General features: G+C 46.2%; 1 protein-coding gene across 1 annotated transcript; it reads right to left on the reverse strand.

Annotated features, from left to right (window-relative positions):
- Nucleotides 1-177: 177 nt before the first annotated feature.
- Nucleotides 178-14,862, reverse strand: LOC116418564. Its single transcript, XM_031934723.1, has 3 exons — nucleotides 14,856-14,862; nucleotides 7,506-8,108; nucleotides 178-1,060 (listed from the first exon to the last, which is right to left on the reverse strand). The coding sequence occupies exons 1-3, from the start codon at nucleotides 14,860-14,862 to the stop codon at nucleotides 1,017-1,019; spliced, it is 654 nt and encodes a 217-aa protein (XP_031790583.1). The 3' UTR covers nucleotides 178-1,016.
- Between the last annotated feature and the right edge of the window lie 316 nt (nucleotides 14,863-15,178).

The following is a 15,178-nucleotide window of genomic DNA, read 5'->3' on the forward strand; positions in this document are numbered from 1 at the left end:
GTAAATAAAGTGAAATATACATATTTACATTTTATATATATATATATGCATATATATTTTATATATAAATATGCATATATATTTTAGCATAACTATTTAAAATGCATAAGTAAAATATATAGGATATTTATATACATACATACATTTATATATGTATTTGTCTGTGTGTGTGTGTGTGTGTGTGTGTGTTTTGGGAGATGGTATCCCTTTGTCACCCAGGTTGAAGTGCAGTGGTACAATCATAGTTCCCTGTAGCCTTGAACTCTTAGGCTCAAATTATCCTCCTGCCTTAGCCTTCTGAGGAGCTATGACTACAGACAGGTACCACCATTCTTAGCTCATTTTTTATTCCTTTCATAGAGACAGGTTCTCATTCCATTGCTCAGGCTGGTTGTGAACACCTAGCCGTGAGCGGTCCTCCCACCTTAGTATCCAAAAGTGCTAGGATTACAGCTGTGAGCCACTCGACCTGGCTGATAAACATATTCTGAAAAGTTAACTTTATGCTGTCTGTGAAGGTATATATCCTGAGGAGAAAACAGTTTTGATTTTAAAAAAGGAAACTACTTATTTCCTACATGAAACTGAGAAAGATGTGGGAGAAAGCCTGTCTATTTCCAGCCGCGACCAGAGCCCTGGGGGTGGAGGACAGAATTGTGATCCAGTTGCCTTGCCCTGGAAAGCCAGGCATTTACACTGGGGTTTGAAGTCATGTGGAAAAAGCCTTTTATTGCAGGGTTCCAATCAAGGAGGACCACACAGATATAGTCTTAAATCCTGACCTCCCCAACTGGATTGCAGGCAGGGATTTTTAGAAGCAGGGGTAAGTTTTAGGAATGTAGATGCTATAGGCAAAATAACGAATACATGGATATTACTCATTGGTTTATGCTTGAAAGGGTGGGATATTTTAAAGCTGGGGCTTACAGGTCATAGGTAGATTTAAAGATTTCCTGATTTGCAATTGGTTAGGGAAGAACAACTTTGTGTAAAATTTGGGGGTCAGCAGAAAAACGTTACCTGGGTAGAGGAAGTGACTTCAAGTCCTTCAGGAAGAAACCTAAAACAATGGAGGATAATTAGAGTACAGTCTTCACTTCTGCTTTATCTAGTGTCTAAGTACCAGGGAATTCCTTTAGTGGGGGCCCAAGACTTTGAATGACGATTTAGGGACAAATTAAAAGTGCTACCCTTAGCTTTTTTGCCTGGTTTGTTTTGTTTGAGACAGTCTCCATCTGTCACTTAGGCTGGAGTGCAGTGGCTTGGTCACTGCTCACTGCAGCCTGCATCTCCCAGGCCCATGGGATCCTCCCATCTCAGCCTCCCGAATAGCTGGGACTACAAGTGTGAGCCACCACACCCATCTAATTTCATTTTTTTTTTTTTTTGAGACGGAGCCTCACTTTGTTGCCCATGCTGGAGTGCAGTTGCACGGTCTCGGCTGGGATTACAGGCATGCGTCACCACGCCCGTTTACTTTTGCATTTTTAGTAGAGATAGGGTTTCACTATATTGGCCAGGCTGGTCTCGAACTCGCCTTGTGATCTACCTGCCTTGGCCTCCCAAAGTTCTGGGATTACAGGCATGAACCACCGCGCCTGGCCACACCCACCTAATTTCTTAATTTTTTGTAGAGACCTGGTCTCCCTGTGTTGCCCACGGTACTCTGGAACTCCTGGGTTCAAACAGTCCTGCCTTGGCCTCCCAAAGTGCTGAACTTACAGGCATGCGCCACCATGACTGCTATCTAGTTTTCATGGGAAAACAAGTTATTTCTGAAATTTTAACTTTTTTGGCTATTGTGTTAGGCTATTATTGTTTTCTTGTTTAATAAATTGCATATTTATTCCTGGGACTGGTTTGGTATGTGGAATTTATTTCTTTTTTTTGAGACAGAGTCTCGCTCTTGTCGCCCAGGTTGGAGTGCAGTGGTGTGATCTTGGCTCACTGCAACATCCACCTCCTGGGTTCAAGCAATTCTCCTGCCTCAGCCTTCTGAGTAGCTGGGACTACAGGCGTGTGCCACCATGCCTGGCTGAATTTTATAGTTTTATTTTTATTTTTTTGAGATGGAGTCTTGCTCTGTCACCAGGCTGGAGTGCAGTGGCGCAATCTTGGCTCACTGCAACCTCTACCTCCCTGGTTCAAGGGATTCTCTTGCCTCAGCTTCCTGAGTAGCTGGGACTACGGGCACGCACCACCACGCCTGGCTAATTTTTGTATTTTTAGTAGAGACGGGGTTTTACCATGTTGGCCGGGATGGTCTTGATCTGTTGACCTTGTGATCTGCCTGCCTCGGCCTCCCAAAGTGCTGGTATTACAGGCATGATCCACCACTCCCGGCCGGTTTTTTTTTTTTTTTTTTTGAGACAGAGTCTTGCTCTGTCACCCAGGCTGGAGTGCAATGGCACAATCTCATCTCACTGCAACCTCTGCCTCGTGGGTTGAAGCAATTCTCCTGCCTCAGCCTCCCAAGTAGCTGAGATTATAGGCGCCCGCCACCACACCTGGCTAATTTGTTTGTACTTTTAGTAGAGACGGGGTTTCACTATGTTGGCCAGACTGGTCTCGAACTCCTGACCTTGTGACCTACCTGCCTCGGCCTCCCAAAGTGCTAGGATTACAGGCGTGAGCCACGCTCCCGGCCAAATTTTTTTTTTTTTTTGAGACGGAGTCTTGCTCTGTCACCCAGGCTGGAGTGCAGTGGCCAGATCTCAGCTCACTGCAAGCTCCGCCGCCCGGGTTTACGCCATTCTCCTGCCTCAGCCTCCCGAGTAGCTGGGACTACAGGCGCCCGCCACCTCACCCGGCTAGTTTTTTTGTATTTTTTAGTAGAGACGAGGTTTCACCGTATTAGCCAGGATGGTCTCGATCTCCTAACCTCGTGATCCGCCCGTCTCGGCCTCCCAAAGTGCTGGGATTACAGGCTTGAGCCACCGCGCCGGGCCATTTTTTTTTTTTTTTTAAGACGGAGTTTTGCTCTTTTGCCCAGGCTGGAGCGAAGTGGTGTGATCTTGATTCACTGCAACTTCTGCCTTCTGGGTTCAAGCGATTCTCCTGCCTCAGCCTCCTGAGTAGCTAGGATTACAGGTGCCCGCCACCATGCCCAGCTAATTTTTGTATATTTAGTAGAGACGAGGTTTCACCATGTTGGCCAGGTTGGTCTCGAACTCCAGACCTCAGGTGATCACACCTGCCTTGGCCTCCCAGAGTGCTGGGGTTAGAGGCATGAGCCACCGTGCCTTGCCATATTTAGGCACTATTAATTTTGTAAAACATCCAGGTGTGGTGTCATGTGTCTATGGTCACTGCTTGTCAGGAAGCTGAGTCAGGAGGATTACTTTAGTGTGGGAGTTTAATGCTGCATTGTTCACCAGCCTGGACTAGGTAGGAAGATCTTGTCTCTAAAAATAAAGAAAAATAACTCACGCCTGTAATCCCAGCACTTTGGGAGGCCGAGACGGGCAGATCATGAGGTCAGGAGATCGAGACCATCCTGGCTAACACTGTGAAACCACGTCTCTACTAAAAAAAATACAAAAAATTAGCTGGGCGAGGTGGCGGGCACCTGTAGTCCCAGCGACTCAGGAGGCTGAGGCAGGAGAATGGCGTGAACCCAGGGGGCGGAGCTTGCAGTGAGTGGAGATCGCGCCACTGCACTCCAGCCTGGGCAACAGAGCGAGACTCCGTCTCAAAAAAAAAAAAAAAAAGAAGAAGAAAAAAGAAAAATAAATAAACGAATAAAATTTTAAAACAATCAAAAAGTAGAAATGAAAGCCAGGCATGGTTGCTCACACCTGCAATCAATCCCAGCACTGTGTGGGAGGTCAAGGTGGGCGGATCGCTGGAGCCCAGGAGTTTAAGACCAGCCTGGGCAACATAGTGAGAATTTGTGTCTACAAACTAATACAAAAATTAGCCAGGCATGGTGGCATGGGCCTGTGGTCCCAGCTACGCAGGAGGCTGAGGTGAGAGGATTGCTTGAATCCAGGAGGTAGAGGTTGCAGTGAGCTGAGATCACGCTAGTACACTCCAATCTGGATGACAGGTGAGACTCTGTCTCCAAAAAAATAAAAAATTAAACAAATAGAAGTGAAAATTAAGCTACTGAAAAGAAAACTTGCTATACAACGTAAGTCTCCTTTGCCTCTGCGTGACCTCATTGGCCTAGCTATGTTCCCATTTATATTCAGTTTTCCATAAGGGAAATAACAATTGCTTAGCTACCTTTGGAGGACGAAAAAGTATCAGTGGAAGTAGCAATGTACCTGGCAGAACATTACCAGAGGGAAGAAGCAGAGTAGAAGGTATTTTTTTTTTTTTTTTGAGACGATGTCTCGCTCTTGTACCCCAGGCTGAAGTGCAGTGGTGCGATCTCGGCTCACTGCAACCTCCGCCTCCCGGGTTCAAGCGATTCTTCTGCCTCAGTCTCCCAAGTAGCAGGGATTACAGGTGCATACCATCATGCCCAGCTAATTTTTTGTATTTTAAGTAGAGATGGGGTTTCACCATGTTGGCCAGGCTGGTCTTGAACTCCTGACCTCTGGTAATCTGCCCGCCTCGGCCTCCCAAAGTGCAGGGATTACTGGCATGAGCCACCGCACTCAGCCTTTTGTTTTTTGTTTTTGTTTTTGTTTTTTTTTTTAAAGATAGAGTCTCACTCTGTCACCCAGGCTGGAGTGCAGTGGCGGGATCTCAGCTCAGTGCAGCCTCCACCTTCCAGGTTCAGGTGATTCTCATGCCTCGGCCTCCTGAGTAGCTGGGACTACAGGTGGGCACCACCACACCCGCCTAATTTTTTTTTTTTTTTTTGAGACAGAGTTTTGCTCTTGTTGCCCAGGCTGGAGTGCAATGGCACAATCTCGGCTCACCACAACCTACGCTTCCTAGGTTCAAGCAATTCTCCTGCCTCAGCCTCCTGAGTACCTGGGATTACAGGCATGCACCAGCATACCCAACTAATTTTGTATTTTTAATAGAGACAGAGTTTCTCCATGTTGGTCAGGCTGGTCTTGAACTCCCAACCTCAGATGATCCGCCCACCTCAGCCTCGCAAAGTGCTGCGATTACAGGGGTGAGCCACTGCGCCCAGCCCATGCCCTGCTAATTTGTGTGATTTTAGTAGAGATAGGGTTTCGCTGTGTTGGCCAGGCTGGTCTTTAACTCCTTACCTTACGTGATCTGCCTTCCTTGGCCTCCTAAAGTGTTGAGATTACAGGCGTGAGCCACTGCACCTGGCCCTCAGAGTGGAAAGTTCTTTAGATCACATTATTGCTGTACTCAGTTTCCATGGCTGAGGATATAATGCTGTCAGTTAAATCAATAGGGAATGGCACTTCCACTTGAGGGAACAATTAGTAAACCTTCAACGAATTGTCCTTTTCCGGTCATTTAGTGTCTATGTGAATTCCAACACCATTGCTGCCAGCAGCTAAAATTATGATTGCATATCTGAAGTCACCTTTGCAAAAAGTATAACATAAGTCTACCTTGTCTCAGAGTGACCCCATCAACCTAGCCATGTTTTCATCTTTGCACAGTCTTCCATAAGGGAACTAATTGCTTAGCCACATTTGGAGGAGGAAAAAGTGGCAGTGGAAGTAGTAAGGTGCCTGGCAGGACTTCACTAGAGAGAAGAAGCAGAGTGGGAACATTCTTTAGATCACATATCATTGCTATACTCAGTTTCCATGGCTCAAGAAATAGTGCTTTCAGTTAAATCAAAAGAGTGCCACTTCTACCTGATGGAGCAGTTAGTAAATCCTCAACCAATTATCCTGTTCCAGTGATTTAGTTGCTGTATATAAATTCCAACATAAATGTTGCCAGGAGCTAAAATTATGACTCTACATCTGAAAACTCCTTTGCAAGAATTATAACAGTGAAAATGACAGTGAAAGAGATCAGATCTAAGCGACTCCACCTTTTCTTTAGCCTCCAAGCTACCCTTGTTCATTCCTGGATATAGGTCTTACTAATATTAGAAGGAGTTTAGTTTAGCTTTAAAGCAAAAGTCGTAACTGCCGCTTCCCAAAAGAAATCATCTCCTTGCTTGGGAACCAGATTGCCTTTGTAAAACTAAGAAATCAGCCACAAGATTAGAAATTATGGTTCAGGAAATATGCGGCCAGAGGACACAAGATTCCCAACCTTGCTACTTGCTCCTGTGGATAATATTGTTGTAAGACCTAAGATTGGTGTTTGAGGTATTTCTGAGACCCTTCATTCTGATGGATTAGCTGGCATCACACAGACCAATAAACTGGCTCACTTGCTCCAGTGGTCCCTAGCCAAGAACTGACTCAGTGCAAGAAGACAGCTTAGACTCCCTGTTATACATCCTTTTCGCGACCAATCAGCATTCCCCATTTTCCAGCCTCCTGCTCACCAAATTATCTTTAAAAACCCCACCCTCAGTCGGGTGCGGTGGCTCACGCCTGTAATCCCAGCACTTCCATAGGCCGAGGCGGGCAGATCATGAGGTCAGGAGTTTGAGACCAGCCTGACCAACATGGTGAAACCCTGTCTCTACTAAAATACAAAAATTAGCCGGGCGTGGCGGGGCGCGCCTGTAATCCCAGCTACTCAGGATGCTGAGGCAGGAGAATCGCTTGAACCCGGGAGGCGGAGGTTGCAGTGAACCGTGATTGCGCCACTGCTGTCCAGCATGGACGACAGCGAGACTCCGTCTCAAAAACAAAGCAAAACAAAACCTAGCCTCCCAATTTTTAGGGAGGCAGAACTGAATAAAAATAAAACTCTGGTCTTTCATTTAGCCGGCTCTATTGCAATTCCCTTTTTTTTTCCTTCGGAGACAGGGTCTCACTCTGACACCTAGGCTGCTAAAATCACAGCTCACTTTGGCCTCGACCTTTCTGGGCTCAGGCGATCCTGTCATCTCAGCCGTCCAAGTAGCTGGGACTACAAACATGCACCACCATCCCCGACTGATTTTTGTATTTTTTGTAGGTGGGGTTTTGCTATGTTACCCAAGCTGGTCTCAAGTTCCTGGGCTCAAGCAATCTGCCCTGCCTGCCTTGACTTCCCAAAGTGGTGGGGTTACAGGTACGAGCTACTCCCCCGCACAAGCTAGTTTCTATTCAACAGTACTCTATGGCGGGGGTCCCCAACCCCCGGTCCATGGCCTGTAAGAACCAGTCCGCACAGCAGGAGGTGAGCGGCTGGCGGTGAGCCAGCGGGCATTATCGCCAGAGCTATGCTTCCTGTCAGATCAGCAGAGGCATTAGTGCGTCATAGAAGCCCGAACTATTGTGAGCTGCGCATGCGAGGGATCTGGGTTGGGTTTGCCTTACAAGGATCAAATGGCTGATGATCTGAGGTGGAAGTTTCATCCCAAACTATCTGCCCCGGTAGGAGAACTGTCTTCCACGAAACCGGTTCTGGTGCTAAAAAGGTTACCGACGTCTGGCTTAAAGAATCTATCGCTAGATCCTGTCAAACCGGTTCTCAGAGCCCCGTTACCAAGGGCTTCTACTGTCACTCACTGCTGAGAGGGCGGGGCCCGGCGCCTCGTCCAATCAGGGGCGCCGGGCGGGGCCCTGCCAACTGTCCATCTGGGAGGGCGAAGGCCTTGCTCTCTCCTCCAGGCGGCGGGCTGAGGTTGGGAACCTGGCTTTCCCCTCCCAGAGGGTTCAGGTGCCTCTGCCATAGCTTCTGTCGCCTGTGCTGTGACCCGCACTGGTCGTGGGAGTCACCTGAAAGGCAAGAAATGGTGAGCGTGCAGGCCAAGATTCCCGAGACTGGGAAGGAGCTGGTTGGAACCGGCCGGAACCGGCTGTGGTGGGACCCGGGTCTCCCCGCGGCGACTCTGGGGTTTGGGACCCGAATTCCCTTGGGACAGCTCGGCCCTTGGTCCCCTTGGCCCCACGGTAGGGCTGGGCCGGCAGCCGGGACCCGGGCGTCTCGTCCCGTACCTGCGCGGCGACTGTCACCCAGTTCCCAGAGCCCTCTCTGGGCAGCTCCGCGCCCGCTGCCCCGCGTCTCCCCAGATTGTGCGGGGACCACGAGAGGGTCATGGGGGGATCCTGCCTTGGGTGTGGGGTTTGTGTAGGAGGAGGGTGGGCTGTGGGGTCCCCAGTAGCTCCTTTCTCCTCATAAAAATTAAACTGAGACACTTTAACAATTAAAGAGTTTTGCTTCTCAGAATAGGGTTTTTAAAAAATATATTAATAATTAAAGAGTTCCTTTGAGATTCCTGAATGATAAACACCCAGTCCCGGCTTGTAATTTGTTAACGGAAAATGCCAAACTGTGTAAAATAACTTAAAAGAAATTTATTCTGAGCCAAATAGGAGAGGGCTCACAACCCCAGGAGGCCTGGGGTAAGTGGTCCCGAGGCAGCTTAAGACAGTTTGTTTTTATTCATTTCAGGGAGACAGGAATTGCAGGGAAAATTATGCATCAATGCCTGGAAGGTGTGAGTTCCTTTGGCAGAAAGGGCGGGACCTGTGGAAGGGGGCTTAGAAGGGCAGATTCTGTAGGTGGCCGTTGGTGGAGAGTGTGAAGCTTTGTTTAAAATTTCCAGGAGGTAGGAAGGAATGCTTCAGTGAAGAGGGTCTGGTATCTGTCATGTGATTTCATCTCAGCCAAAACAAAAGACCTGTTTCTTTAGATTTTATGAATTCTAAGATTTGACTTACCTCTTGCCTTGCGTGGCCTTAGGTCTTGTTTGTAATTTGGTATCTTATTGTCACAGAGAGTCTGCCTTTCCAGTCAGCTGATGTCTGTTTTAACGTGAAGATGGATCAGTGGCTGTGTGTAAACTCCTAAAGGAAGCGGATATAATGAGGCCTGTCGGAAGGTTAATCTGAAGTCAGGTGTAGGAGGGTTCCAGCTGGCTGTTTCCAGTGTCTGTCAGGTGACTCAATTCCAGAATCACATTAAAGTTCAAGATAATCTGGAGTTCCAACAGCTTAAATTTTTGAATTACTGTTTTTCACAGACCATATAGCGGAAATTTTTTGGTTGTATAATCAGAGGTTACTCAACCAATTGTACCTGGTTAAGCCCATTTCATTTCCCAATAAATTAGTAACTTCTTATTGTTTTCTCAGGCCACATACTGTCACATAAGTTAGTAATTTATATGAATAGCATTTGAATTTGATTTCCATGTGCTTGGTTCCGAGATCTTAGAGTACTATAGGAAGTTAAGTTTAATTACTTCTTATTCAAAAATTTCAACACTCCCCAGTTGACTGCATTTTCCAAATATATGGGAAGGGAGATCTCAAACCCTCCACCCTGTGACCCTGGCCTACCTCTGGACAGCTTGCCGTACAATACTAAAATTTCAGTTCCTTTCTAAAATTTCCAGACACCAACTCTCCTTCTTCAATTCGTAATATCAACTATTTCTTTTTGTTTTTTTTTTTTTTGTTTTTTTTTTTTTTTTTTTTTGGAGACGGAGTCTCGCTCTGTCGCCCAGGCTGGAGTGCAGTGGCACGATCTCTGCTCGCTGCAAGCTCCGCCTCCTGGGTTCACGCCATTCTCCTGCCTCAGCCTCCCAGTAGGTGGGACTACAGGCGCCCGCCACCATACCTGGCTAATTTTTTGTACTTTTAGTAGAAACGGGGTTTCACTGTATTAGCCAGTATGCTCTTCATCTCCTGACCTCGTGATCCACCAGCCTTGGCCTCCCAAAGTGCTGGGATTACAGGTGTGAGCCCCTGTGCCCAGCCCGTTTTTTGTTTTTGTTTTGTTTTGTTTTTGAGACGGAGTCTTGCTCTGTCGCCCAGGCTGGAGTGTAGTGGCATGATCTCCACCACTGCAGGCTCCACCTCCCAGGTTCATGCCATTCTCCTGCCTCAGTCTGGTAAGTGAAAATGCACTGGCCAGATGCAGTGGCTCATGCCTATCATCCCAACACTTTGGGAGGTTGAGGTGGGTAGATCACTTGAGGCCAGGAGTTTGAGACCAGCCTGGTCAATATGGTGAAACCTTGGCTCTACTAGAAATACAAAAGAAATTAGCCAGGTGTGGTGGCACACACCTGTAGTCCCAGCTACTCCAGAGGCTGAGGCCCGAGAATTGCTTGGACCTGGGAGGTGGATTCTGCACTGAGCCGAGATCACACCATTGCACTCCAGCCTGGGCAAGTGAGCGAGACTCTGTCTCAAGAGAGAGAGAAAAGAAAGGAAATGCACTTGGGGCACACAGGGGCACAGTGCAGTGTTGTTGGAAAATAGTCATTCAGCACTTCAGTGAGGAGGAGCATAGAGAAATGTCCCATGTGATAAGATGGCCTGTGCTGACACTTGAGTCAAACATCACTGTGTTCTAGTCAGCATTGCCCCTCTGTGGGTTTGTCTTTTTGTAAATAATTGTTCACTTATTGCAGCTTCAGGTTTTTTGTTAATTGTAAATTGCATTTTTCACTAGAGCTTGCAAAATAAGAAAATTTTACACACAGGCCAGAAAGAGGTAGATTTCAGAAAAAAGATGGCTGGATGCGGTGGCTCACGCCTGTAACCCCAGCACTTTGGGAGGCCAAGGCAGGTGGATCACCTGAGGTCAGGAGTTCAAGACCAACCTGGCCAACATGATGAAACCCTGTCTCTACTAAAGATACAAAAGTTAGCTGGGTGTAGTGGCACATGCCTGTAATCCCAGCTACTTGGGAGACTGAGGCACGAGAATCCCTTGAACCTGGGAGGTAGAGGCTGCAGTGAGCTGACATCGTGCCATTGTACTCCAGCCTGTGCTATACAGCAAGTCTCCATCTCAAAAAAAAAAAAAAAAATCTCTATTTAGTCTTATATTCCATTTCTTAATATGTTTTTTTCTTCTCTATAGGCAGTGTAGTACATTTCTCAGGTGTATCCTTTTGTTGTGGGTGATTTCCAATGGCATTATAGGGACTAGTTTTAGGAATGCTACTGGAGAAAAATAGGGAAAGTTTACTATTATAACTGGAGAAAAATGAAATAATTTCCACAAGAAAATATGGTAGATTGGTGAATTACAAAGAGTACCCAAAATATCAGTTCTGGCCGGGCATGGTGGCTCATGCCTGTAATCCCAACACTTTGGGAGGCTGAGGCATGCAGTTCACCAGGTCAGGAGATTGAGACCATCCTGGCCAACATGGTGAAACCCTGTCTCTACTAAAAATACAAAAAATTAGCCAGGCATGGTAGCACACGCCCGTAGTCCCTGCTACTTGGGAGGCTGAGGCAGGAGAATCCGTTGAACCTGGGAGGCAGAGGTTGCAGTGAGCCGAGATCGCGTCAGTGCACTCCAGCCTGGGCGACTGGAAAAAAAATCAGTTATTCTTCTTTGCAGGATGGAGGACTTTTTTTTTTTTTTCAAAAAGAGTCTTGCTGTCACCCAGGCTGGAGTGTACTGGTGTGATCACAGTTCACTGCAGCCTTGACTTCCTGGGCTCAAGCAATCATCCAACCTGAGCCTTCCGAGTAGCTGGGACCACAGGTGCATGCCACTCTGCCTAGCTCATTATTTTTTGTAGGGATGAGGTCTTCCTATATTGCCCAGATTTCGTGTCTTATTCCCACAAAGAGTCTGTTTTGTCTTTTGATATTACTTTATTTATTTTTTAGACAGAGTCTCACTGTGTTGCCTAGGCTGGAGTGCAGTGGCATGATCTTGGCTCACTGCAACTTCCACCTCCCTGGGTCCAAGCGATTCTTGTGCCTCAGCCTCCCAAGTAGCTGGTGACTGCCACCACCCCCAGCTAATTTTTTTTTTTTTTTTTTTTTAGTTGAGAAGGGGTTTCGCCATGCTGGCTAGGCTGATCTTGAATTCCTGCCCTCAAGTGATCCGCCCCCCCCGGCATCCCTAAGTGCTGGGATTACAGGTGTGAGCCACTGTGCCTGGCTTGGTATCTATTTTAACATGAATGTTGCTCAGTTGCTGTGTCTTTTTTGTTTTTTTTTTTTTCTTGAGATAGAGTCGCACTCTGAACAAGCTGGAGTGGTGCAGTGGCGCGATCTCAGCTCACTGCAACCTCTGCCTCCTGGGTTCAAGCGAATCTCTTGCCTCAGCCTCCCAAATAGCTGGGACTACAGGTGCGCACCACCACGCCCAGATAATTTTTGTATTTTTAGTAGAGATGGGGTTTCACCATGTTGACCAAGATGGTCTCAATCTCTTGACCTCGTGATCTGCCTGCTTCAGCCTCCCAAAATGCTGGGATTACAGGCGTGAGCCAACCACACCACTGCAACCTTCACCTCCCAGGTTCAAGTGATCCTCCTGCCTCAGCTTCCCAAATAGCTGTGACCACACCCAGCTAATTTTTGTAGTTTTCATAGAGACGGGGTTTCACCATGTTGCTCAGGCTTGTCTCAAACTCCTGAGCTCAAGTAATCCTCCTGCCTCCACCTCCAAAAGTGCTGGGATTACAGGCATAAGCCAGTATGCCCAGCTCTTTTAGTTATTTCAAAATGTACAATATATTATTTTTTACTGTTGTCAATCTGTTGTGCTTGCAAATTCTAGGTCTTATTCATTCTGTGTTTTTATACCCACGGACCCTCTCCATTGGTCTGTATTTCCATCTCTCTGTTAATATCATGTTCTCTTTGTTAGTACAGATCTCAAAGCTGTGATGCATTCTGGGGATAGTGCCTGTCTATCTTAGTTATCTTGGGGTTTTATATCAAATTCCCATAGACCAGGTGACTTAAAGAATAAAGATTTCTAGGCCGGGTGCGGTGGCTCACGCCTGTAATCCCAGCACTTTGGAGGCTGAGGCAGGCAGATCACGAGGTCAAGAGATCGAGACCTCCTGGCTAACATGGTGAAACCCCGTCTCTACTAAAAATACAAAAAATAAGCTGGGCATGCAGGTGCGCACCTGTAGTCCCAGCTACTCAGGAGGCTGAGGTAGGAGGATCACTTGAACCTGGGAGGCAGAGGTTTCAGTAAGCCGAGATCAAGCCACGTCACTCCATCCTGGTGACAGAGTGAGACTCTGTCTCAAAAAATAAAATAAAATAAAATAAACATTTATTTCTGACAGTTCTGGAAGTTGTGAAGTCCATGTTCAGGGTACTGACAGATCTGGTGCCTGGTAAGAGCCTACATCCTGGTTTGTAGATGGCTTTTTTTTTTGAGACAGAATCTTGCTCTGTCGCCCAGGCTATAGTACGGTGGTGTGATCTCGGCTCACTGCAACCTCTGCCTCCCAGGTTCAAGCAATTCTCCTGCTTCAGTCTCCTGAGTAGCTGGGATTACAGGTGCCTGCTACCATGCCCGGCTAATTTTTTGTATTTTTTAATAGAGACAGGGTTTCACCATCTTGGCCAGGCTGGTCTCAAACTCCTGACCTCGTGATCCACCCACCTCAGGCTCCCAAAGTGCTGGGATTACATGCGTGAGCCACTGCGCCAGGTCAGCTAATTTTTTATTTTTTCACATGTTAGAGAGAAAAAGGAAACAGGCTATCCCGTGTCTCATAAGATAACTAATCCCATTCACGAGGGATCTACTCTGATGCTCTAATCTAATTCTAATGACTTCTCAGAGATGCCATCTTAATTCCATCATATTACAGGTTAGGGTGTCACTGTATGATTTGGAGTGGGAAAATGCAAACATTTATGTCATAACATCCCTTAGTCATATTTTATACAACATCCTGGCTGGCTATTCTTTTTTTTTTTTTTTCCGAGGCAGAGTCTTGCTCTGTCACCCAGGCTGGAGTGCAGTGGTGCAATCTCGGCTCACTGCAACCTCTGCCTCTAGGGTTCAAGTGATTCTCCCTGCCTCAGCCTCACGAGTAGCTGGGACTACAGGCACATGCTACCATGCACGGCTAATTTTTGTATTTTTAGTAGAGAGGGGTTTCACCATGTTGGCCAGGCTGGTCTTGAACTCCTGACCTCAGGTGATCTGCCCACCTCCGCCTCCCAAAGTGCTGGGATTACAGGTGTGAGCTACCCCGCCCAGCTTATCCTGGCTATTCTTAGTCATTGTCTTCTATTTCAGTGTTTAGAAGTAGTTTTTCTTAATTTCAATGAAGAAACAAACCTGCTTGTGCATTTCATGGAATATAATAAAATACTAGATGTATTTCAGAGAGATTACATCACAGTGACAATCAGTGTGTGTTTAAGGACATATAACATCTTTACGTTTATTATATTTTTCCATTGATATCTTTGCATGGGTCCTTTTTGCATAATAATCATTTTATATCCTTTCTGAGACTTTTTGGGACTTCAAGAAAAGTAATTGCTTTTGGATGCTGAGGTGGGAGAATGGCTTCAGCCCAGGAGTTTGAGACCAGCCTGGGCAACATAAAGAGACCCCATCTCGACAAAAATTAAGAAATTCACCATGTGTGGCAGCAGGAGCCTATATTATCATCTACTCAGGAAGGGAGAGATAACTTGAGCCTGGGAAGTCAAGGCTACAGTGAGCTGTCATCATGCCCCTGCACCATAGCGTGGGTGACAGAACAAGAACCTGTCCTTAAACAAAACAAAGATAATAAAAACATTTTTAAAAAGAAAATTAATTGTAATACAACTTTGTTTTAATAGGCTATATTGTCTTTTTACAAATTATATTCAACAGGTTGTTGCTGGTATTTCCATGTGCACTGATAGTCATTTCTTCATAGAGTTTCCACTCTAGAAACTAAAAATATTACATATGGTCAAAACACATAAAACAGTTTCACAGTGATCCAAAATATTGATGGAGCCAGTATTGTGAATGATAATTATTGTTTTCTTATTTTCTTATAGTTTCATAACCTTGGTATGCATCCCTATTGGTATATTTTATTTTTACATGTTTTTTTTTATGCAGTTGATATCAGATATGTGATATTTTATATCATATTTTATTTTTACTTAGTAACGAACCTTCCATGGAATGGTAGTTCACTTTTTTATTTATTTATTTATTTATTTATTTATTTATTTATTTATTTATTTATTTATTTATTTTGAGACAGGGTCTGGCTCTGTTGCCCAGGCTGGAGTGCAGTGGCCGGATCTCAGCTCACTGCAAGCTTCGCCTCCCGGGTTCACGCCATTCTCCTGCCTCAGCCTCCCGAGTAGCTGGGACTACAGGCGCCCGCCACCTCGCCCGGCTAGTTTTTTGTATTTTTTAGTAGAGACGGGGTTTCACCATGTTAGCCAGGATGGTCTCGATCTCCTGACCTCGTGATCCGCCCGTCTCGGCC

The sequence above is a fragment of the Piliocolobus tephrosceles genome, chromosome 21 (genome assembly GCF_002776525.5).
Source record: "Piliocolobus tephrosceles isolate RC106 chromosome 21, ASM277652v3, whole genome shotgun sequence".
Taxonomy (NCBI): domain Eukaryota; kingdom Metazoa; phylum Chordata; class Mammalia; order Primates; family Cercopithecidae; genus Piliocolobus; species Piliocolobus tephrosceles.

What these genes read in the sequence shown, in the direction of transcription:
- LOC116418564 (XM_031934723.1), bottom strand. An exon ending in CGGGCCCCGCCCTCTCAGCA is followed by an intron (nt 1,061 to 7,505) that starts GTGAGTGACAGT and finishes CCATTGTTTTAG; the next exon opens with GTTTCTTCCTGAAGGACTTG.